The following is a 26,495-nucleotide window of genomic DNA, read 5'->3' on the forward strand; positions in this document are numbered from 1 at the left end:
GGAATAACCCTCTGGTTACCAGGTACACACAGACACAAAGACAGACAGACAGACAGACAAATAGACTGATAGATAGATAGATAGATAGATAGATAGATAGATAGATAGATAGATAGATAGATAGATAGATAGATAGATAGATAGACAGACAGACAGACAGACAGACAGACAGACAGACAGACAGACAGACAGACAGACAGACAGACAGACAGACAGACAGACAGACAGACAGACAGACAGACAGACAGACAGACAGACAGACAGACAGACAGACAGACAGACAGACAGATAGATAGATAGATAGACAGACAGACAGACAGACAGACAGACAGACAGACAGACAGACAGACAGACAGACAGACAGACAGACAGTCAGACATAGACAGATAGTATTTCACTTTCTTGCTAGGTATAATTATCTCTGTCTATGTCTCTCTATCTCTCTGTGTATCTCTCTCTCTGTCTCGCTTTTCTGTCTCTCTTGCTGTGTCTCTCTCTCTCGTCTCTCTCTCTCTCTCTCTCTCTCTCTGCTCTCTCCCTGTCTCTCTCTCTCTGTGTATCTCTCTCTCTCTCTCTCTCTCTCTCTCTCTCTCTCTGTATCTCTCTCTCTCTGTATCTCTCTCTCTGTCTCTCTCTCTCTCTCTCTCTATCTCTCTCTCTCTCTCTCTCTCTCTCACTCTCTCTCTCTCTCTCTCTCTCTCTCTCTCTCTCTCTCTCTCAGATATTTCGCCTTCCATATAAGGAGATGACCTGGAGCAGAGATGCTGCTATGAGACGAGCCTGACAAGACGTGTCACTTCGTGGCCCACAACGGTTGGGTGAGGGAGATGATCCCCTACGCAACTTTGCTGAGCCCGGTAAACACACACACACACACACACACACACACACACACACACACACACACACACACACACACACACACACACACACACACACACACACACACACACACACACACACACACACACACACACACACACACACACACACACACACCTCCCTCACCTCACCTCACCTCACCTCACCTAACCTCCCTCCCCTCACCTCACCTCACCTCACCTCCCCTCCCCTCCCCTCACCTCACCTCACCTCACCTCACCTCACCTCACCTCACCTCACCTCACCTACCCTCTCCCTCCCCTCCCCTCCCCTCCCCTCCCCTCCCCTCCCCTCCCTCACCTCACCTCACCTCACCTCACCTCCCTCCCCTCCCCTCCCCTCCCTCACCTCACCTCACCTCCCCTCCCCTCCCCTCACCTCACTCACCTCACCTCACCTAACCTCCCCTTACCTTACCTCACCTCACCTCACCTCACCTCCCCTCCCCTCACCTCACCTCACCTCACCTCACCTCACCTCACCTCCCCTCACCTCCCCTCCCCTCCCCTCACCTCACCTCCCTCCCCTCCCCTCCCTCACTCACCTCACTCACCTCACTTCACTCACTCCCCTCCCCTCACTCACCTCACCTCACCTCACCTCCCTCTCCCCTCCACTCCCTCCCCTCACTCACCTCACCTCACCTCACCTCCCCTCACCTCCCCTCACCTCACCTCACCTCACTCTCACCTACCCTCCCTCACCTCACCTCACCTCACCTAACCTCCCCTCACCTCACCTAACCTCCCTCACCTCACCTCACCTCACCTCACCTCCCCTTACCTCACCTCACCTCACTCACCTCACCTCACCTAACCTCACCTCACCTCACCTCACCTCACCTAACCTCCCCTCACCTCACCTCACCTCACCTCACCTCCCCTCACCTCACCTCACCTAACCTCCCCTCACCTCACCTCACCTCACCTCACCTCCCTTACCTCACCTCAACTCACCTCACTCACCTCACCTCACCTACCTAACCTCACCTCACCTCACCTCACTCACCTCACCTCACCTCACCTAACCTCCCTCACCTCACCTCACCTCACCTCACCTAACCTCCCCTCACCTCACTTCACCTCACCTCACCTAACCTCACCTCCCCTTACCTCACCTCACCTCACCTCACCTCACCTCCCCTTACCTCACCTCACCTCACCTCACCTCACCTAACCTCACCTCACCTCACCTCACCTCACCTAACCTCCCCTCACCTCACCTCACCTCACCTCACCTCCCTTACCTCACCTCACCTCACCTCACCTCACCTAACCTCACCTCACCTCACCTCACCTCACCTCACCTCCCCTTACCTCACCTCACCTCACCTCACCTCACCTAACCTCACCTCACCTCACCTCACCTCACCTCCCTTACCTCACTCACCTCACCTCACCTAACCTCCCCTCACCTCACCTCACCTCACCTCCCCTTACCTCACCTCATCTCCCTCACCTCACCTAACCTCCCACCTCACCTCACCTCACCTCACCTCCCTTACCTCACCTCACCTCACCTCACCTCACCTCACCTAACCTCACCTCACTCACCTCACCTCACCTCACCTCACCTCACCTCACCTCACCTCCCCTCACCTACCTCACCTAACCTCACCTCACCTCACCCACCTCACCTCACCTAACCTCCCCTCACCTCACTTCACCTAACCTCACCTAACCTCCCCTCACCTCACCTCACCTCACCTAACCTCACCTCACCTCACCTCACCTCACCTCACCTCACCTCACTCACCTCACCTAACCTCCCCTCACCTAACCTCACCTAACCTCCCCTCACCTCACCTCACCTCACCTCACCTAACCTCCCCTCACCTCACCTCACCTCACCTCCCCTCCCCTCACCTCCCCTCCCCTCACCTCACCTCACCTCACCTAACCTCCCCTCACCTCCCCTCACCTCACCTCACCTCACCTCACCTAACCTCCCCTCACCTCACCTCACCTCCCCTCCCCTCACCTCACCTAACCTCCCCTCACCTCACCTCACCTCACCTCACCTCACCTAACCTCACCTCCCCTCCCCTCACCTCACCTCACCTCACCTCCCCTCCCCTCCCCTCCCCTCCCCTCACCTCACCTCACCTAACCTCCCCTCACCTAACCTCCACTCCCCTCCCCTCCCCTCACCTCACCTAACCTCACCTCACCTCACCTCCCCTCCCCTCCCCTCCCCTCCACTCCCCTCCCCTCACCTCACCTCACCTCACCTAACCTCCCCTCACCTCCCCTCACCTCACCTCACCTCCCCTCACCTCCCCTCACCTCACCTCACCTCACCTCACCTCACCTCACCTCCCCTCACCTCCCCTCACCTCACCTCACCTCACCTCACCTAACCTCCCCTCACCTCCCCTCACCTCACCTCACCTCACCTAACCTCCCCTCACCTCACCTCACCTCCCTCACCTCCCCTCCCCTCACCTCACCTCACCCCCTCCACTCCCCTCACCTCCCCTCCCCTCACCTCACCTCACCTCCCCTCCCCTCATCTCACCTCACCTCACCTCACCTCACCTCACCTCCCCTCCACTCCCCTCACCTCCCCTCCCCTCCCCTCACCTCCCCTCCACTCCCCTCACCTCACCTCACCTCCCCTCCACTCCCCTCACCTCCCCTCCCCTCACCTCACCTCACCTCCCCTCACCTCACCTCACCTCACCTCACCTCCCCTCACCTCCCCTCCCTCATCTCACCTCACCTCACCTCACCTCACCTCACCTCACCTCCACTCCACTCCCCTCACCTCCCTCACCTCACCTCACCTCACCTCACCTCCCTCCCCTCCCCTCCACTCCCCTCCCCTCCCCTCCCCTCCCCTCCCCTCCACTCCCCTCCCCTCCACTCCCCTCACCTCCCCTCACCTCACCTCACCTCACCTCACCTACCCTCCCCTCACCTCACCTCACCTCACCTAACCTCCACTCCCCTCCCCTCACCTCACCTAACTAACCTCACCTCACCTCCACCTCCCCTCCCCTCCCCTCCCTCACCTCACCTCACCTCACCTCCCCCCCTCACCTCACCTCCCCTCCCCTCCCCACCTCACCTCACCCTCACCTCACCCCTCCACCTCACCTCACCTCCCTCCCCTCACCTCACCTCACCTCACCTCACCTCACCTCACCTCACCTCACCCTCCCTCCCCACCTCACCTCCACCTCCCCTCACCTCCCCACCCTCCCTCACCTCACCTCACCTCACCTCACCTCACCTCCCCTCACCTCCCCTCCCCTCACCTCACCTCCCCTCACCTCACCTCACCTCACCTAACCTCCCCTCACCTCACCTCACCTCCCCTCACCTCCCCTCACCTCACCTCCCCTCACCTCCCCTCACCTCACCTCACCTCACCTCCCCTCCCCTCACCTCACCTCACACCTCCCCTCACCTCCCCTCACCTCACCTACCCTCACCTCCCCTCCCCTCACCTCCCTCACCTCACCTCCCCTCCCCTCCCCTCCCCTCACCTCACCTCCCCTCACCTCCCCTCACCTCACCACCTCACCTCCCCTCCCCTCCCCTCCCCTCCCCTCCCCTCCCTCCCCTCCCCTCCCCTCCCCTCCCCTCCTCTCCCCTCACCTCACCTCACCTCACCTCCCCTCACCTCACCTCCCCTCCCCTCACCTAACCTCCCCTCCCCTCCCCTCACCTCACCTCACCTAGTGGTGCGTTCAGTATGAATCTCCGTCACCATGGCAACACGTTGTCATGACGACCCGTAATAACCAGGACGTCGTCCGCGCAGGTTCCAACGTCTACGTGCGCCGCGAGCTGATCTGCTGGGGCGACTGCGTGAAGCTCCGCTACGGCGACGGGCCGGAGGACTGCCCCTACCTCTGGGCCCACATGCAGGAGTACACCGAGACCACCGCCAAGATCTTCCACGGCGTGCGGCTGGACAACTGTCACTCCACACCCACCCACGTGGCAGAGGTACCAGCTGCTGCAAGGACACTATAGCAGAAGGAAGGGTCATCATGTCACTGTGTAGTGCCAGGACACTATAACAGAAGGAAGGGTCATCATGTCACTGTGTAGTGCCAGGACACTATAACAGAAGGAAGGGTCATCATGTCACTGTGTAGTGCCAGGACACTATAACAGAAGGAAGGGTCATCATGTCACTGTGTAGTGCCAGGACACTATAACAGAAGGAAGGGTCATCATGTCACTGTGTAGTGCCAGGACACTATAGCAGAAGGAAGGGTCATCATGTCACTGTGTAGTGCCAGGACACTATAGCAGAAGGAAGGGTCATCATGTCACTGTGTAGTGCCAGGACACTATAACAGAAGGAAGGGTCATCATGTCACTGTGTAGTGCCAGGACACTATAGCAGAAGGAAGGGTCATCATGTCACTGTGTAGCTAGTGTATAGGAGCTCTGCCCACAATGCTGTTCAGAACACAGTTTAATGTCATCAAATAGGAGCTCCGCCTACAATGCTGTTCATAACACAGTTTAATGTCATCAAACGGGAGCTCCGCCCACAATGCTGTTCAGAACACAGTTTAATGTCATCAAACGGGAGCTCCGCCCACAATGCTGTTCAGAACACAGTTTAATGTCCCTCAGAAAAAGCCAAAGTCCCGGACGATACTTTCAATTGGTGAACAACCACTCAAATTGTAGTCAACCCTGTGCCACACCATGGTGTTTGTCGGTTGATGATTTGTTGGAGAAATGTCTGTCAAAATAGCATCTGTGTTTTTTATTGAAATGGCTACTCCCCTAAATAGGAGCCAACAATGAGGTTTTTGCATCCAAATGTTGCCCCGAGTCTCGACTACAACCGTGTGGAAACAGATTGTTCTTTCTGTTTGGAACATTTGAGTTTTTAACCAAAGGGCGCCGTCACTTATTAGGAATTCAATGCGGCCCAATCGGTGCGAGCGTTCTCTGGCATTTATAATAATCTCTGAGGCTCAACAGCCCATTTTCCATTGATTATAATGGATCAAGTGATTACAGGTAGTTGAAATGATTAATTATTTATTTCGCCACAAAAATAAATGCTTTTGTTGTAGACCATCTCACAGAGGTGGAATATGCTATTTAAATAAATATTGACTCTACCACAGATTTAAAGGTTTTAGTATTTTTGGTGACTGCAGTCGTTTGACCTCCCTGCCTTTAGTTTATGACCTGGAAGTAGTTGTTCCAGGTCATACACTGGAACAACTACTTGTTGTAAGTGGAAGGGATTTGACCCCCTGCTGTAATGTCTCTGTGACGGTTTGATGTGTCTGTCCAGGCCATGCTAGACGCAGCCAGAGCGGTGAGACCCAACCTGTATGTGATCGCTGAGCTCTTCACAGGAAGTGAGCTCATCGACAATGTCTTCGTCAACAGGCTGGGAATTACTAGTCTGATCAGAGGTACCAGTCTCTCTCTCTCTCTCTCTCTCTCTCTCTCTCTCTCTCTCTCTCTCTCTCTCTCTCTCTCTCTCTCTCTCTCTCTCTCTCTCTCTCTATTCACTGTATCATTCTGTTTTTGTGTGGAACAACTTCCACTTCCTGACCTCTGACCTTGTTACCCCTGCATGCCTGCTTCTCCTCTCGTCTTCTCTCCTCTTCTCCCCTCTTCTCTGATCTCATCCTCTCTTCTCCTTTCTTCTCTTCTCTTCTCTCCTCTTCTCTCCTCCTCTCCTATTCTCTCCTCTCTTCACTCTTCTCTTCTCTTCTCTTCTCTTCTCTTCTCTTCTCTTCTCTTCTCTTCTCTTCTCTTCTCTTCTCTTCTCTTCTCTTCTCTTCTCTTCTATTCTATTATCTCCTCTCCTCCTCTCTCTTCTCTTCTCTCCTCCCCTCCCCTCTTCTCTTTTCTTCTCTTCTCTCCTCTCCTCATCCTCGCTTCTCTTCTATTCTTTTCTCTCCCCTTCTCCTCTCTTCTCTTCTCTCCTCTTCTCTTCTCCCCTCTTCTCCTGTCTTCTCTCCTCTGCTCTTCTCTCCTCCTCTCTTCTCTCCTCTCCTCCTTTCTCTTATCTTCTCCTGTCGTCTCTCCTCTTCTCTTCTCTCCTCCTCTCTTCTTTGAATGAATGTCAAATAATTAACAGTGTTGCCAAAGCAGTAAGTAAAATGTTACATTAAGTCACAACACTGTCACAACTAATCTGACAATATTATTGTTGAAAGTTGTCCTTGTAGTAACTTTAAACCAGGATTGACAGTAAGAGAGCGTGTGTGTGATGTTTGGAGTGGGCATGTTGTGTCTCTCAGAGTCTTGCTTTTCAAAATAAAATACTTATTCCCCACCTCTCTGTCTCTCCCTCCATCATCGCTCCTCATCCTTCTCTCCTCACTTCTCCATCACCCCCCCCCCCCCCAGAGGCACTGTCAGCAGGGGACAGCCACGAGGAGGGCCGATTGGTCTATCGTTACGGAGGAGAGCCAGTAGGAGCCTTTGTCCAGCCCAGTCTCCGCCCCCTCATCCCCTCCATTGCACACGCCATGTTCCTGGATGTTACCCATGACAACGAGTGCCCCATACATGTAGGTCACCATGACAACCAGTGTTCCATAGCAGTGTTCACCATAGCAACTATTGTCCAGTAGAGGACGGTCACCATAACGACACACGTCATATACAGAAGGTAACCATGGCAACCGTTGTCCCATACAGGAAGGTAACCGTGGCAACCAGTGGAGTGTCTGTATTCAAGTATAGTAGTATGTTGTAGAACAGTTAGTCTATGTGTAACGGTTGTGACATCGTCACCTTAAACTTCGATGCCTTGAGGGTGTTTCAAACCCGCAGTCTGCCCCACCGCAGGCTACAGCACAGACCTGATTGATTGATTGATTGAAAATTGTATTAACAGATTGCATAATGGGTACAATACAGTACAGCTCAATACACACAATTGTTAAGGGGATGCAGACCAGAGAAAGACTTTCGTCTTGTTTACATCAGGGTCCCCCAGGTAGACAGTACTGTTACATTTAGACATTTACGACATACCAGAGTACAAAAAGAGTCTAAAAAGAGAGTATATACATTGAGGGGGAAGAAACTGTACATTATACCAAGAGGTGAACTCGCTGCTTTGTAACGTGTCTATGTGTCTTTTAAGGGTGAGAGTGAGTTTAACCCATAGCACCGCTACTCGCCCCGGTCACTTCACAACATCTGAAGTCCATCGTGACTGCGCTTCGCGGTACCATCCGTTACATATGTCAGACAAACTACAACAGTAAACTCTCCACTACAACAGTAAACTACAACAGTAAACTACAACAGTAAGCTACAACAGTAAACTACAACAGTAAACTATAACATAAGCTACAACAGTAAACTACAACAGTAAGCTACAACAGTAAGCTATAACAGTAAACTACAACAGTAAACTACAACAGTAAACTACAACAGTAAATTGTAACTGTAAACTACAACAGTAAACTATAACAGTAAACTACAACAGGGGCGGCTAGGTGGTGTAGTGGGCAAGGCACTCGCCACCAGTGTGGAGACGCTAGGATTTGCGTGTTCGAATCCAGCTCTCCACATTGTTTTCAGTTTAGCTGGTCGTCCGCAGTAATACACATTGGCCGTATTACGGGGAGGGAAACTGAAGGGTGGGGATCGGGTGTTGTGGACAGCGACTCCTACAGGTCGGTTGGTGCGCCTGCGCAGTAGAATCAGGAAGTGTCGGGGGCAGCGTGAGCCTCCCACGCGTTACTCCTCGACACTGAGAGATCGAGCTGCGCAGGTGAAAAGATGCGACTGCTGTTACCTCAAGTACCGGAGGGGACTTGTGCTATGTATGACTTAGTCCACATTGCAGCCGGCTTGTGGGAGGCAAGAAACAGCGTCCGTGACAGGGGAGGGTTGAATTGGATGATACGAAATTGGGATGGGAGAAAATATAGAAAATGGGAGAAAAAGTGGATAAAAAAAAAACAGTAAACTACAACAGTAAACTACAACAGTAAACTACAACAGTAAACTATAACAGTAAATTGTAACAGTAAACTACATCAGTAAACTACAACAGTAAACTACAACAGTAAACTACAACAGTAAGCTACAACAGTAAACTACAACAGTAAACTACAACAGTAAGCTACAACAGTAAGCTACAACAGTAAACTACAACAGTAAACTACAACAGTGAACTACACCAGTAAACTACAACAGTAAACTACAACAGTAAACTACAACAGTGAACTACACCAGTAAACTACAACATTAAGCTACAACAGTAAACTACAACAGTAAATTGTAACAGTAAACTACAACAGTAAACTACAACAGTAAGCTACAACAGTAAACTACAACAGTAAACTATAACAGTAAATTGTAACAGTAAACTACATCAGTAAACTACAACAGTAAACTACAACAGTAAACTACAACAGTAAGCTATAACAGTAAACTACATCAGTAAACTACAACAGTAAACTACAACAGTAAACTACAACAGTAAATTGTAACGTAAACTACAACAGTAAACTACAACAGTGAACTACAACAGTAAACTACAACAGTAAACTACAACAGTAAGCTATAACAGTAAACTACAACAGTAAACTACAACAGTAAATTGTAACGTAAACTACAACAGTAAACTACAACAGTGAACTACAACAGTAAACTACAACAGTAAACTACAACAGTAAGCTATAACAGTAAACTACAACAGTAAACTACAACAGTAAATTGTAACGTAAACTACAACAGTAAACTACAACAGTGAACTACAACAGTAAACTACAACAGTAAACTACAACAGTAAGCTATAACAGTAAACTACAACAGTAAACTACAACAGTAAGCTACAACAGTAAACTACAACAGTAAACTACAACAGTAAACTACATCAGTAAACTACATCAGTAAGCTATAACAGTAAACTACAACAGTAAACTACATCAGTAAGCTACAACAGTAAACTACAACAGTAAACTACAACAGTAAACTACCAACAGTAAGATATAACAGTAAACTACAACAGTAAACTACCAACAGTAAGATATAACAGTAAACTACAACAGTAAACTACCAACAGTAAGATATAACAGTAAACTACAACAGTAAACTACAACAGTAAACTACAACAGTAAACTACAACAGTAAACTACAACAGTAAACTACAACAGTAAACTACAACAGTAAGCTATAACAGTAATCTATAATAGTAAACTACAACAGTAAACTACAACAGTAAACTACAACAGTAAACTACAACAGTAAGCTACAACAGTAAGCTACAACAGTAAACTACAACAGTAAGCTACAACAGTAAACTACAACAGTAAGATACAACAGTAAACTATAACAGTAAGCTACAACAGTAAGCTATAACAGTAAGATACAACAGTAAGCTACAACAGTAAGCTACAACAGTAAGCTACAACAGTAAACTACAACAGTAAGCTACAACAGTAAACTACAACAGTAAACTATAACAGTAAGCTACAACAGTAAGCTATAACAGTAAGATACAACAGTAAACTACAACAGTAAACTACAACAGTAAACTACAACAGTAAACTACAACAGTAAACTCTCTCCACTCATCCACTCCTCTGTCTTTCTGATGAACATATTCCACTTTCTGACCTCTGACCTTGTGACCATGTTGTGTGTAGCTGCGTTCAGCACTGGACTCCCTGCCGAGCTCAGCTATCGTCTCCATGGCCTCCTGCGCTACCGGCTCCACCAGAGGTTATGATGAGATGGTGCCACATCAGGTTAGATATGTATTATATATTTATTTATTATATTATTTCTTATATATTAGGGCTTTCAATATTAACACATTCGTAAAGAAATGTATTGCTTACCCTTTTTGACCCCAGCCGTGGAGGCGGCTTGTGTTTACCTTCCTGGTAACTGGAGAATAGTAACTCTGACATGACCAGGAGAATAATAACTGTCATGACCAGGAGAATAATAACTATGTCATGACCAGGAGAATAATAACTGTCATGACCAGGAGAATAATAACTCTGACATGACCAGGAGAATAATAACTCTGACATGACCAGGAGAATAATAACTGTCATGACCAGGAGAATAATAACTATGTCATGACCAGGAGAATAATAACTGTCATGACCAGGAGAATAATAACTATGTCATGACCAGGAGAATAATAACTGTCATGACCAGGAGAATAATAACTGTCATGACCAGGAGAATAATAACTCTGACATGACCAGGAGAATAGTAACTCTGACATGACCAGGAGAATAATAACTGTCATGACCAGGAGAATAATAACTATGTCATGACCAGGAGAATAATAACTGTCATGACCAGGAGAATAATAACTATGTCATGACCAGGAGAATAATAACTGTCATGACCAGGAGAATAATAACTGTCATGACCAGGAGAATAATAACTCTGTCATGACCAGGAGAATAATAACTCTGACATGACCAGGAGAATAATAACTCTGACATGACCAGGAGAATAATAACTGTCATGACCAGGAGAATAATAACTATGTCATGACCAGGAGAATAATAACTGTCATGACCAGGAGAATAATAACTGTCATGACCAGGAGAATAATAACTCTGTCATGACCAGGAGAATAGTAACTCTGTCATGACCAGGAGAATAATAACTATGTCATGACCAGGAGAATAATAACTCTGTCATGACCAGGAGAATAGTAACTCTGTCATGACCAGGAGAATAATAACTATGTCATGACCAGGAGAATAATAACTATGTCATGACCAGGAGAATAATAACTCTGTCATGACCAGGAGAATAATAACTGTCATGACCAGGAGAATAATAACTCTGTCATGACCAGGAGAATAATAACTCTGTCATGACCAGGATAATAGTAACTCTGTCATGACCAGGAGAATAATAACTGTCATGACCAGGAGAATAATAACTGTCATGACCAGGAGAATAATAACTCTGTCATGACCAGGAGAATAATAACTGTCATGACCAGGAGAATAATAACTATGTCATGACCAGGAGAATAATAACTCTGTCATGACCAGGAGAATAATAACTCTCACATGACCAGGAGAATAGTAACTCTGACATGACCAGGAGAATAATAACTCTGACATGACCAGGAGAATAATAACTCTGTCATGATCAGGATAATAATAACTCTGTCATGACCAGGAGAATAATAACTCTGACATGACCAGGAGAATAATAACTCTCACATGACCAGGAGAATAGTAACTCTGACATGACCAGGAGAATAGTAACTCTGACATGACCAGGAGAATAGTAACTCTGACATGACCAGGAGAATAGTAACTCTGACATGATCAGGATAATAATAACTCTGTCATGACCAGGAGAATAATAACTGTCATGACCAGGAGAATAATAACTATGTCATGACCAGGAGAATAATAACTCTGTCATGACCAGGAGAATAATAACTGTCATGACCAGGAGAATAATAACTATGTCATGACCAGGAGAATAATAACTCTGTCATGACCAGGAGAATAATAACTCTGTCATGACCAGGATAATAGTAACTCTGTCATGACCAGGAGAATAATAACTGTCATGACCAGGAGAATAATAACTATGTCATGACCAGGAGAATAATAACTCTGACATGACCAGGAGAATAATAACTCTGACATGACCAGGAGAATAGTAACTCTGACATGACCAGGAGAATAATAACTCTGACATGACCAGGAGAATAATAACTCTGTCATGATCAGGATAATAATAACTCTGTCATGACCAGGAGAATAATAACTCTGACATGATCAGGATAATAATAACTCTGTCATGATCAGGATAATAATAACTCTGTCATGACCAGGAGAATAATAACTCTGTCATGATCAGGATAATAATAACTCTGTCATGACCAGGAGAATAATAACTGTCATGACCAGGAGAATAATAACTCTGTCATGATCAGGATAATAATAACTCTGTCATGACCAGGAGAATAATAACTATGTCATGACCAGGAGAATAATAACTATGTCATGACCAGGAGAATAATAACTCTGTCATGACCAGGAGAATAATAACTCTGTCATGACCAGGAGAATAATAACTCTGTCATGACCAGGAGAATAATAACTATGTCATGACCAGGAGAATAATAACTCTGTCATGACCAGGAGAATAATAACTCTGTCATGACCAGGATAATAGTAACTCTGTCATGACCAGGAGAATAATAACTGTCATGACCAGGAGAATAATAACTCTGACATGACCAGGAGAATAATAACTCTGTCATGACCAGGAGAATAATAACTCTCACATGACCAGGAGAATAGTAACTCTGACATGACCAGGAGAATAATAACTCTGTCATGATCAGGATAATAATAACTCTGTCATGACCAGGAGAATAATAACTGTCATGACCAGGAGAATAATAACTGTCATGACCAGGAGAATAATAACTCTGTCATGACCAGGAGAATAATAACTCTCACATGACCAGGAGAATAGTAACTCTGACATGACCAGGAGAATAATAACTCTGTCATGACCAGGAGAATAATAACTCTGACATGACCAGGAGAATAATAACTCTGTCATGATCAGGATAATAATAACTCTGTCATGATCAGGAGAATAATAACTCTGACATGACCAGGAGAATAATAACTCTGACATGACCAGGAGAATAATAACTCTCACATGACCAGGAGAATAGTAACTCTGTCATGACCAGGAGAATAGTAACTCTGACATGACCAGGAGAATAGTAACTCTGACATGACCAGGAGAATAGTAACTCTGACATGACCAGGAGAATAATAACTCTGTCATGATCAGGATAATAATAACTCTGTCATGACCAGGAGAATAATAACTCTGTCATGACCAGGAGAATAGTAACTCTGACATGACCAGGAGAATAATAACTCTGTCATGACCAGGAGAATAATAACTCTGTCATGACCAGGATAATAGTAACTCTGTCATGACCAGGATAATAATAACTCTGTCATGATCAGGATAATAATAACTCTGTCATGACCAGGAGAATAATAACTGTCATGACCAGGAGAATAATAACTATGTCATGACCAGGAGAATAATAACTCTGTCATGACCAGGAGAATAATAACTGTCATGACCAGGAGAATAATAACTATGTCATGACCAGGAGAATAATAACTCTGTCATGACCAGGAGAATAATAACTCTGTCATGACCAGGATAATAGTAACTCTGTCATGACCAGGAGAATAATAACTGTCATGACCAGGAGAATAATAACTCTGACATGACCAGGAGAATAATAACTCTGTCATGACCAGGAGAATAATAACTCTCACATGACCAGGAGAATAGTAACTCTGACATGACCAGGAGAATAATAACTCTGTCATGATCAGGATAATAATAACTCTGTCATGACCAGGATAATAATAACTCTGTCATGACCAGGAGAATAATAACTGTCATGACCAGGAGAATAATAACTGTCATGACCAGGAGAATAATAACTCTGTCATGACCAGGAGAATAATAACTCTCACATGACCAGGAGAATAGTAACTCTGACATGACCAGGAGAATAATAACTCTGTCATGACCAGGAGAATAATAACTCTGACATGACCAGGAGAATAATAACTCTGTCATGATCAGGATAATAATAACTCTGTCATGATCAGGAGAATAATAACTCTGACATGACCAGGAGAATAATAACTCTGACATGACCAGGAGAATAATAACTCTCACATGACCAGGAGAATAGTAACTCTGTCATGACCAGGAGAATAGTAACTCTGACATGACCAGGAGAATAGTAACTCTGACATGACCAGGAGAATAGTAACTCTGACATGACCAGGAGAATAATAACTCTGTCATGATCAGGATAATAATAACTCTGTCATGACCAGGAGAATAATAACTCTGTCATGACCAGGAGAATAGTAACTCTGACATGACCAGGAGAATAATAACTCTGTCATGACCAGGAGAATAATAACTCTGTCATGACCAGGATAATAGTAACTCTGTCATGACCAGGATAATAGTAACTCTGTCATGATCAGGATAATAATAACTCTGTCATGACCAGGAGAATAATAACTCTGTCATGACCAGGAGAATAATAAGTCTGTCATGACCAGGATAATAGTAACTCTGTCATGATCAGGATAATAATAACTCTGTCATGACCAGGAGAATAATAACTCTGTCATGACCAGGAGAATAATAACTCTGTCATGACCAGGAGAATAATAACTCTGTCATGACCAGGAGAATAGTAACTCTGACATGACCAGGAGAATAATAACTCTGACATGACCAGGAGAATAGTAACTCTGACATGACCAGGAGAATAATAACTGTCATGACCAGGAGAATAATAACTCTGTCATGACCAGGATAATAGTAACTCTGTCATGACCAGGAGAATAATAACTCTGTCATGACCAGGAGAATAGTAACTCTGTCATGACCAGGAGAATAATAACTCTGTCATGACCAGGAGAATAGTAACTCTGACATGACCAGGAGAATAATAACTCTGACATGACCAGGAGAATAGTAACTCTGACATGACCAGGAGAATAATAACTGTCATGACCAGGAGAATAATAACTATGTCATGACCAGGAGAATAATAACTCTGTCATGACCAGGAGAATAATAACTGTCATGACCAGGAGAATAATAACTATGTCATGACCAGGAGAATAATAACTCTGTCATGACCAGGAGAATAATAACTCTGTCATGACCAGGATAATAGTAACTCTGTCATGACCAGGAGAATAATAACTGTCATGACCAGGAGAATAATAACTATGTCATGACCAGGAGAATAATAACTCTGTCATGATCAGGATCATAATAACTCTGTCATGACCAGGAGAATAATAACTCTGACATGACCAGGAGAATAATAACTCTGTCATGACCAGGAGAATAGTAACTCTGACATGACCAGGATAATAATAACTCTGTCATGACCAGGAGAATAATAACTCTGTCATGACCAGGAGAATAATAACTCTCACATGACCAGGAGAATAGTAACTCTGACATGACCAGGAGAATAATAACTCTGTCATGATCAGGATAATAATAACTCTGTCATGACCAGGAGAATAATAACTCTGTCATGACCAGGAGAATAATAACTCTGACATGACCAGGAGAATAGTAACTCTGACATGACCAGGAGAATAATAACTATGTCATGACCAGGAGAATAATAACTCTCACATGACCAGGAGAATAGTAACTCTGTCATGACCAGGAGAATAATAACTGTCATGACCAGGAGAATAGTAACTCTGTCATGACCAGGAGAATAATAACTGTCATGACCAGGAGAATAATAACTATGTCATGACCAGGAGAATAATAACTCTCACATGACCAGGAGAATAATAACTCTGTCATGATCAGGATCATAATAACTCTGTCATGACCAGGAGAATAGTAACTCTGACATGACCAGGAGAATAATAACTCTGTCATGACCAGGAGAATAATAACTCTGTCATGACCAGGAGAATAATAACTCTGACATGACCAGGAGAATAATAACTCTCATATGACCAGGAGAATAGTAACTCTGACATGACCAGGAGAATAATAACTCTGTCATGACCAGGAGAATAATAACTCTGTCATGACCAGGAGAATAGTAACTCTGACATGATCAGGATAATAATAACTCTGTCATGACCAGGAGAATAGTAACTCTGACATGACCAGGAGAATAATAACTCTGTCATGACCAGGAGAATAATAACTCTGTCATGACTAGGAGAATAATAACTCTGACATGACCAGGAGAATAATAACTCTGTCATGACCAGGAGAATAATAACTCTGTCATGACCAGGAGAATAATAACTCTGTCATGACCAGGAGAATAATAACTCTGACATGACCAGGAGAATAGTAACTATGACATGACCAGGAGAATAATAACTCTGTCATGACCAGGAGAATAATAACTCTGACATGACCAGGAGAATAATAACTCTGTCATGACCAGGAGAATAATAACTCTGTCATGACCAGGAGAATAGTAACTCTGTCATGACCAGGAGAATAATAACTCTGTCATGACCAGAAGAATAATAACTCTGTCATGACCAGGAGAATAATAACTCTGACATGACCAGGAGAATAGTAACTCTGTCATGACCAGGAGAATAATAACTCTGTCATGACCAGGAGAATAATAACTCTGTCATGACCAGGAGAATAATAACTATGTCATGACCAGAAGAATAATAACTCTGTCATGACCAGGATAATAATAACTGTCATGACCAGGAGAATAATAACTCTGTCATGACCAGGAGAATAACTCTGTCATGACCAGGAGAATAATAACTCTGTCATGACCAGGAGAATAATAACTCTGTCATGACCAGGAGAATAATAACTCTGTCATGACCAGGAGAATAATAACTGTCATGACCAGGAGAATAATAACTCTGTCATGACCAGGAGAATAGTAACTCTGACATGATCAGGATAATAATAACTCTGTCATGACCAGGAGAATAGTAACTCTGACATGACCAGGAGAATAATAACTCTGTCATGACCAGGAGAATAATAACTCTGTCATGACTAGGAGAATAATAACTCTGACATGACCAGGAGAATAATAACTCTGTCATGACCAGGAGAATAATAACTCTGTCATGACCAGGAGAATAATAACTCTGTCATGACCAGGAGAATAATAACTCTGACATGACCAGGAGAATAGTAACTATGACATGACCAGGAGAATAATAACTCTGTCATGACCAGGAGAATAATAACTCTGACATGACCAGGAGAATAGTAACTCTGTCATGACCAGGAGAATAGTAACTCTGTCATGACCAGGAGAATAATAACTCTGTCATGACCAGGAGAATAATAACTCTGTCATGACCAGGAGAATAATAACTATGTCATGACCAGGAGAATAATAACTCTGTCATGACCAGAAGAATAATAACTCTGTCATGACCAGGATAATAATAACTGTCATGACCAGGAGAATAATAACTCTGTCATGACCAGGAGAATAACTCTGTCATGACCAGGAGAATAATAACTCTGTCATGACCAGGAGAATAATAACTCTGTCATGACCAGGAGAATAATAACTCTGTCATGACCAGGAGAATAATAACTCTGTCATGACCAGGATAATAATAACTCTGACATGACCAGGAGAATAATAACTCTGACATGACCAGGATAATAATAACTCTGACATGACCAGGAGAATAGTAACTCTGTCATGACCAGGAGAATAATAACTCTGACATGACCAGGAGAATAATAACTCTGTCATGACCAGGAGAATAGTAACTCTGTCATGACCAGGAGAATAATAACTCTGTCATGACCAGGAGAATAATAACTCCGTCATGATCAGGATAATAATAACTGTCATGACCAGGAGAATAATAACTCTGTCATGACCAGAAGAATAATAACTCTGTCATGACCAGGAGAATAATAACTCTGTCATGACCAGGAGAATAATAACTCTGTCATGACCAGGAGAATAATAACTCTGTCATGACCAGGATAATAATAACTCTGTCATGACCAGGAGAATAATAACTCTGACATGACCAGGAGAATAATAACTCTGTCATGACCAGGAGAATAATAACTCTGACATGACCAGGAGAATAATAACTCTGTCATGACCAGGATAATAATAACTCTGTCATGACCAGGAGAATAATAACTCTGACATGCAGACCAGGAGAATAATAACTCTGTCATGACCAGGAGAATAATAACTCTGACATGACCAGGAGAATAGTAACTCTGACATGACCAGGAGAATAATAACTCTGTCATGACCAGGAGAATAGTAACTCTGACATGACCAGGAGAATAATAACTCTGTCATGACCAGGAGAATAATAACTCTGTCATGACCAGGAGAATAATAACTCTGTCATGACCAGGAGAATAATAACTCTGACATGACCAGGAGAATAATAACTCTGTCATGACCAGGAGAATAATAACTCTGTCATGACCAGGAGAATAATAACTCTGTCATGACCAGGAGAATAATAACTCTGTCATGACCAGGAGAATAATAACTCTGTCATGACCAGGAGAATAATAACTCTGTCATGACCAGGAGAATAATAACTCTGTCATGACCAGGAGAATAATAACTCTGACATGACCAGGAGAATAATAACTCTGTCATGATCAGGATAATAATAACTGTCATGACCAGGAGAATAATAACTCTGTCATGACCAGGAGAATAATAACTCTGTCATGACCAGGATAATAATAACTCTGTCATGACCAGGAGAATAATAACTCTGTCATGACCAGGATAATAATAACTCTGACATGACCAGGAGAATAATAACTCTGTCATGACCAGGAGAATAGTAACTCTGACATGACCAGGAGAATAATAACTCTCACATGACCAGGAGAATAATAACTCTGTCATGACCAGGATAATAGTAACTCTGTCATGACCAGGAGAATAGTAACTCTGACATGACCAGGATAATAATAACTCTGTCATGACCAAGAGAATAATAACTCTGTTATGACCAGGATAATAGTAACTCTGTCAGGACCAGGAGAATAATAACTCTGTCATGACAAGGAGAATAGTAACTCTGACATGCAGACCAGGAGAATAATAAGTCACCAGACATTCCCTGCATGTCTAAAAGTTCATCATACAAAGTTTCCAAACTGACTTATGGATTAAACCAAGTTGTATAAACAAAGCAGAGTCATCATGCCAACAGAGATGCCACCAGAGAACAAATGTATTCACAACATGGATCACCACTCAGTGTTACTGAAGTCTCCTGTGTCCTGCGATAAGTAGGGTTAGGGTTAATTACTTCCCTTAACCATTCTATTATGCATTTCTATTATGCCCCTACTGGTGCATTTTGCTATGTTATTTATTTTCAAAGTTTTTTATTTACGTTAATTGTGTTAACACAAGCCTATCATGTGATTACTGTGTTAAAAAAGTATTGATTGACAGCCCTAATATATATACATATACATATGTACACACACACACACACACACACACACACACACACACACACACACACACACACACACACACACACACACACACACACACACACACACACACACACATTTATAACTGTATGTGTGTGTGTGTGTGTGTGTGTGTGTGTGTGTGTGTGTGTGTGTGTGTGTGTGTGTGTGTGTGTGTGTGTGTGTAGATCTCTGTGGTGAAGGAGGAGCGCCTGTATCCTAAGTGGAACCCCTCTGCCCCCCCCACCTCCTCTGGTGAGGTCAGCAGTCAGACTGGCATCATGGCTGGCAAGTTGGCACTCAACCACCTTCACCAAGACCTGGCTACCAAAGGCTTCATACAGGTAGAGACCACACCATATATCACCATATATCACTGTAAGATTATGGTAGTTTCAGCCTTCATCGCCTCTGCCTGTGGCATCTGAACACTGAATTTCCGCAAGGGGATCAATAAAGGAATATCTTATCTTATCTTATCTTATCTTATCTTATCTGCGTTGTGTTGTTTGTTTCTTTTGTCGTTCCATTGAGTCAATCGTTTGTGGTGGAATTCCGTCCTCCCACAGAAAACTGGCTGAGACACCCGTATCTATCCCCAGTGGGGCTGCCCAGCCTCCCTGTTAATGCTCTTCTCCTCTCATTCTGACTGTATCGTGAAGACTGGCTCTTCTGTGTCTCTCTCTCTGGTTCTGTGTTATCTCCTAACCTCTTAAGCATCGGACAAAAATGGGTCCAGTTTTGTTTCTTTTGACGATACCTAAAGTGCATACCTAAAGTAAAACCTAAAAAAAAAGAATATTTATTATACTTTATCCTTATAGCACATGCATGAGTCTGGTCTCTTTTGAAAGGTAACATTCTGAAGTTTCTTACACAATAAAGAAACATCACTTTGAGTGAAATAGAGTAACATAGATTTGAACACGCTGCAGTAAAGGTTTTGTGTACTCACATTTCTTTTTACTGGTTGCCAGATGCCTGTTTTTAAGTTCCAGCTGAGAGGTAGGAGCTGGATAGCCTGAAGTCTTACAGTATGTACTAGTACAGCTCCAAAGTTAATAAAAATCCCACCGAAAATGAATGTTTTACAAAGGTTTCTGTAATGTGTGTAGCAGTACAAATTCGGCATGATTATCCAAAATGGCCCATTGGTCAATGGTCCGCTGCCATTCATTTCGATGCTCTAGTCAAAACAATGGACTTCTTCGTCTTCTTGTGTCACCTTCCCCCACTCTCACCCGCCCGTCTGGGATCGCTTTCGGAGCAGACGCTCCTTGGCTACAACGGTGGTCAATCATTTTCGCCATCAGCGGTGACTGGTCAGTTCAGGGACCGTGCACAACCGGACGTGGTCACTCGTCCGAACGGTTTGTCAAATGACGCTCGCCGGATGTTTCGTCTTGTAACTCGAGAATGGAATCACGCAATAGGTGGAGTGTGGTGACGATCGAAAGGCGGCAAATTCAAATTTCCAACAATGTATTGGTTGATTGGCGAAAACGCAGCCCGGAGCCGACAGACGAGCGCAAAGTGCTGTGACGTGCGCGCGAGTGTGTGACGGCCCGAATATGGCCCTCCAATCCTTACATTACCTCCACTTAAATATATTTTTACCAGTTAAATACATTACCACCACTTAAATATATTATGACCAGTTAAATACATTACCACCAGTTAAATATATTACCACCAGTTAGAAACAGCTCATCTGGCATCTATAATATGTTTAGAAACAAATATCTGAATTTGCTTTACCTAGACTTTATGATTAGAAAAAGTTATTTTGTTAATATAGCTATGACTTTAGAATTGGGCTTCATAGGCGGTTAGGTGGTCGAGCGGAGATTGCGTTCGTCACCAGCCCCGGAGCTGTGAGCTTGGTTCGCCTGTTCGAATCCAGCTCACAGCTCCGGGGTTGTCACCAGCTTGGCTGGCCGTCTGCACTGATACAATTGGCTGTATCAGAGGGTGGGAGAAGCTGGCGGGGTGGGTCCGGGTCGTTGTAAACAGCGACTCCTACAGTTCGGTCGGGGCGCCTGCTAAGCGCGGATTGGACGTGAGGGGGATAGTGTGGTCCTCCCACACGCTACACCCTCTCAATGAGAATCCGCGCTGCCAGGTGAAAAGAAGCGGTGATTGGCTGGACGTGTGTCGGAGGAAGCACGTGGTAGCCTCCACTCTCCCAAATGATCTGACTGTGGGGGGTAAAGCGCAGCGACCAGGAAGGGACTGGGAATTGGCATACGACTAACATTGGGATGGGAGAAAATCGGAGGAAAATGGAGGGGGAAAAAGACAAAAAAAAAAAAAAAAAAAAAAAATTGGGCTTCATGCCATCACTTCCTCTTCCTGCCTGCCGTTCAGGTGTACGTGGACCAGGTAGACGCAGACATCGTGGCGGTGACTCGTCACTGTCCCAGCACCCACCAGTCCGTGGTGTCCGTGTGTAGGACCGCCTTCTGGAACCCCAGCACTCATCACTACGGCAGCGACGTCCCGCCCATGTTCATACCTGGTAGGAGAATGATGTCATCACCTTCCCACAGACATATCATCATCATAATAATAATAATAATAATAATAATTGTAACTGAGGGGTACAATTCCCTGACTGTATTAATAAGTATGGTATCATTAAACCACTACTGTCTTATGTACATTACTACTGGCCATACAGTACACAGGTATCTTATGATGAACACTTCCCACAATGATTCGGTTCCACACAAAACTGGATTTAAGTATTTATTAGCAGCAATGATAGTACATAATATACTTTACTTTGGATGTGCTTATAAGGCAAAGGAATGTGCGTAGGCAAATCAATAACGTATGTCCATTCTCATATTACGCAGGAGATAATAATACAACCTGAATCTTAGGAATTATATCTATGGTACTCTGGTAATATAGCGGGAGATACTGGTAGGGTCCCTCCGGTCGTAAGCCAGCAAGGGGAGAGGATTTGTCGGTAGTAGAGTCTGGGTCAACGATGATAAAGAGACTCCAAGTACAGGAGACGGTGCAATAATATCTTGATCCGCAGACGAATACAGCTGTTCTCCGTAGCATGCAGCTCCGCATGGAAGAAAGCTAGCCGGCCTCAGGCTTCTGAGAGGCGGGCTCGACGTGGCTCCTCACAGGGTAAATCCCACACAATTGTGGGTGTAGGCGATTCTCCGCTCCATCAATTACAGGACCAAAAGCAAATATAATCCAGCCGAAAAGGGCTATGCAGTCGTCGGTAGGTTATCCAGTGTACATAATCCACACGGTCCTCGTCTAGGGCTCCTCGGGTGAAAGCGCCAGGGTAAGCAGCCCAGCCTGGATAAGCACACTAGCTGGTACGAGGAAACGTTGGTGATGCTGGTCACTGTAGAACGGTAGCCGCACGATACACTATACATAAATAGACTATTACTGACTTAATAGAATAGGTCGAACTCGACGGTACAGCGTTAAACTCTGATACTTCAGTTATTAATTCGCACGCGGTCTCAATGCTCTATTTGGGGCCAAACAGGCCATACTTCACCGCACGTTGTATCGTGGGTGAGGCTTCAACTTATTGGGTAACTCTTAGACTAAGTGCTTCTGTATTCACCTGCGCCGTATTTATACGTTAGGTGAACAAACTAGTACCAGCTTTATTCCTGTCTCATATCCTTGCGCAGAACCGTTCATGCCCAGGCATGTCTTTGGTGGTGACTTTGAACCAGACCTTGGAGGTATGGCAATGGCGCCTGAGGTACCGCTGTCCAATAGGAGAACGAAATATTATGGTCTGTACTAGGCTAAAGGGATATTCCGTGTATATGTACAAGGAATACACAAGGGATATCAAACGATATACAAATATTATGCAATATATATCAATCAATAAATATATATATTCGGTTTAATCTGATCCTTCGTAACAGCCGCCTCCTAATTAGTCCCACCTAATTAGATAAGCAGAGACAGATTAACCGCACTGTCCACTACTCAATGTCTGTTGTGAGGGTAGGGCAGTTCACAAAGTCAGGGGGTCATGGTCGTCATCAATAGTGTCGGGGAGCCTTGGCAACTCTATTAGCCTCGCCACGGGCCGGGTGTATATCCGCCCTTGGACGAGCACCTCTGCCGCTCCGACCCTTCCGTCGGCACCGGTGATCACTTTGCTCACGCGGCCGGCCGGCCACACAGCTCGGGGTAGTGACCAGTCGATAATCATGACGACTGTTCCCTCTGTCAAATTGTCTCTTTCTTTCACCCATTTCTGGCGGGTCCGCAGAGACGGTAGATAGTGGAGTAGGAAACTGTTCCAAAACCTGTCAGCCAATACTTGACTGTACCTCCACATTCCTCGGCCGTTCGCCTCCTCAGGCCTGTACACTGTCTGTGGTAGCGCGGGGTCCAGCCGCCCCATCAAGAGAGTGCTGGGGGTGACTGGGTCGACATCCGCTACATCACTTGAGACGTAACCGAAGGGCTTCGAGTTCAATACTCCCCCGATCTCCGCGAGGACCGCCGCTAGGACCTCCTCCGCCACGGTCTGGGCCCCAAGCACGGCGCACAGTGCTGTCTTTATTGAACGTACCTCTCGTTCCCAAGCTCCACCGAAGTGAGGTGCACTCGGGGGATTAAACTGGAAATCAATCTGGTATGGAGCGAGGTGGGTCTTAAGTTCTGGGCCCATAGCTTGGAAGCTCTCTCTCAGCTCTCTTTCTCCGCCTTTGAAGTTTGTCCCGTGATCAGACAATAATATAGACGGTTTCCCTTTCCGCGATGTGAATCTTCGGAAGGCCATAAGGAATGAGTCTGTGCTCATGGTTGGAAGGAGGTCTATGTGTATCGCTCGGGTGGTCATGCATTTGAATACAATACCCCACCGCTTCTCGGTTCCTCTTCCTTTCTTTACATACAGCGGGCCGAAACAGTCCATACCAGTGGAGTGAAAAGGCTTGTCGCCGAGTCGGAGGCGACAGGGGGGTAGGTCAGCCATCCGGGGTATACTGGGCTGTGCTCGCCATCTACGACAGTCTAGACAAGTCCGCTGGAAACGTCGTACTGCTTCTCTCCCTTGCAGTATCCAATAACGGCGTCTGATCTCCGCGAAGACTCTCTCTGCCCCGGCGTGATGCACGTCCTCGTCGTATTTCTTTATGATAAGCTCTGTGACCTTGTGTCGGCTGTTTAAGACTATCGGGTACTTGACGTCATCCGGTAAGTCTGGAGCTCTCCTCAGACGACCACCCACTCTGATGAGATTATGGGCGTCGCTCTCAGGGGCTAAATGGAGCAATCTGCTGTCTGACGGGACGGGCTTTGATCCCTGTAGACAGTCTAGCTCGTCGGGGAACGAGTCTCTCTGGGCTCGCTGTAGCAGAAGAAGTTCTGCTTCTTCGTAGTTAGCTGCAGTAATGTCAGCAGTGGGCTGAACCTCTGGGTGGTGCCACAGGAATGTCCTTAGCTGCGCACTCTCAAGGGTGAGGCAGTCGTCTATGTTGGGGTCTGTGGGGACGAGTGTGTGTGTCAACCCACAGAACATAGATTTCTTGTTCTCTGCCTCCTCTTCACTCGCCTCCCGTGGGGTGGGTGTAGGCCACTCCTCTTCCGGGAGCTTGAGGAACTCGGGCCCGTCACTATATAGATTGTGACGGGTGAGGTCATCCAGGGACATTCCCCGGGTGATGACGTCAGCTGGGTTGTGTTTTGTGTCCACATACCTCCAGCTTGCTGCTTCTGTTAAATCTTGGATCTCTGTGATTCGGACTCCCACGAAGACCCTGTATCTACACGAATCAGACTGGATCCATGTGAGTACGGTCGTGGAGTCTGACCACAAGATTGTTCTTTGCACCGGGATGGTGAGTTCACGTTGGATTAACGTGGCGAGTTGCGCTCCTGCTAGGGCTGCGCAGAGCTCCAGACGCGGGATAGATTGTTGCTTGCGGGGGGCTATTCTTGAGCGAGCCAGGATGAAAGCAGTATGTATTTCTCCTCCCTCCTCTCGGGCACGCAAGTAGGCCACCGAACCGTAGGCCACTTCGGAGGCGTCGCTGAAGACGTGCAGGTCCATCTGGCACGTCTCCGGCCTCACTGTGGGTGGGAAGTAGCTGCGGCGTATGTTGACACCTGGGAGTGAGCTGAGTTCTGTCTCCCACTCTCTCCATGTGGAGGCAAGGTGTTCGGGTATCGGGTCGTCCCAGCCCTGGTCCTTGTCCCATAACGCTCTTACAATCATCTTTGCCCTGGTGGTGTAAGGTAGAATACATCCCAACGGGTCATATTGTCTGGCGAGTGTTCTGTATACACTCCGTCTTGTGGTCGGTAGTGCAGTCGACCTTCCCTGCTCCTTGGTCAGGGGTGTGTGTTTATAATGGAGCGAGTCTGTTTTGAAGCGCCAGACTAGTCCTAATGTCATTTCTTGGGCTTCTCCTGGGATGGTCGCCATCCAGGTCTCGCTGCTTGCTGCCTTGTCCTCGGGGGAGAGGCTGCGCAACACTTGAGGGTCGCTGCTGGCCCACTGCCGGAGATCAAAGCCGCCTTTGATCAGGGAGGCGCGGAGCTTGAGTAGGAGGGCCTCGGCTTCTTCTGGCGTCGAGACGCTCTGCAGACAGT

At 45.7% G+C, this 26,495-nt stretch overlaps 1 protein-coding gene across 1 annotated transcript in view; it reads left to right on the forward strand.

Annotated features, from left to right (window-relative positions):
• Positions 1 to 26,495, forward strand: part of LOC311239274 (glycogen debranching enzyme-like) — a gene marked incomplete at its 5' end in the record, with an annotated part of 62,826 nt that overhangs the window by 759 nt on the left and 35,572 nt on the right. Inside the window, 8 exon segments of the mRNA XM_084327579.1 lie at positions 775 to 819; positions 822 to 857; positions 4,651 to 4,838; positions 6,160 to 6,283; positions 7,230 to 7,393; positions 10,493 to 10,594; positions 20,078 to 20,233; positions 22,257 to 22,407. Coding sequence (XP_084183705.1) covers positions 775 to 819; positions 822 to 857; positions 4,651 to 4,838; positions 6,160 to 6,283; positions 7,230 to 7,393; positions 10,493 to 10,594; positions 20,078 to 20,233; positions 22,257 to 22,407 — 966 coding nt within the window.

The sequence above is a fragment of the Notolepis coatsorum genome (assembly GCF_963971535.1).
Source record: "Notolepis coatsorum genome assembly, chromosome: 13".
Taxonomy (NCBI): Eukaryota; Metazoa; Chordata; class Actinopteri; order Aulopiformes; family Paralepididae; genus Notolepis; species Notolepis coatsorum.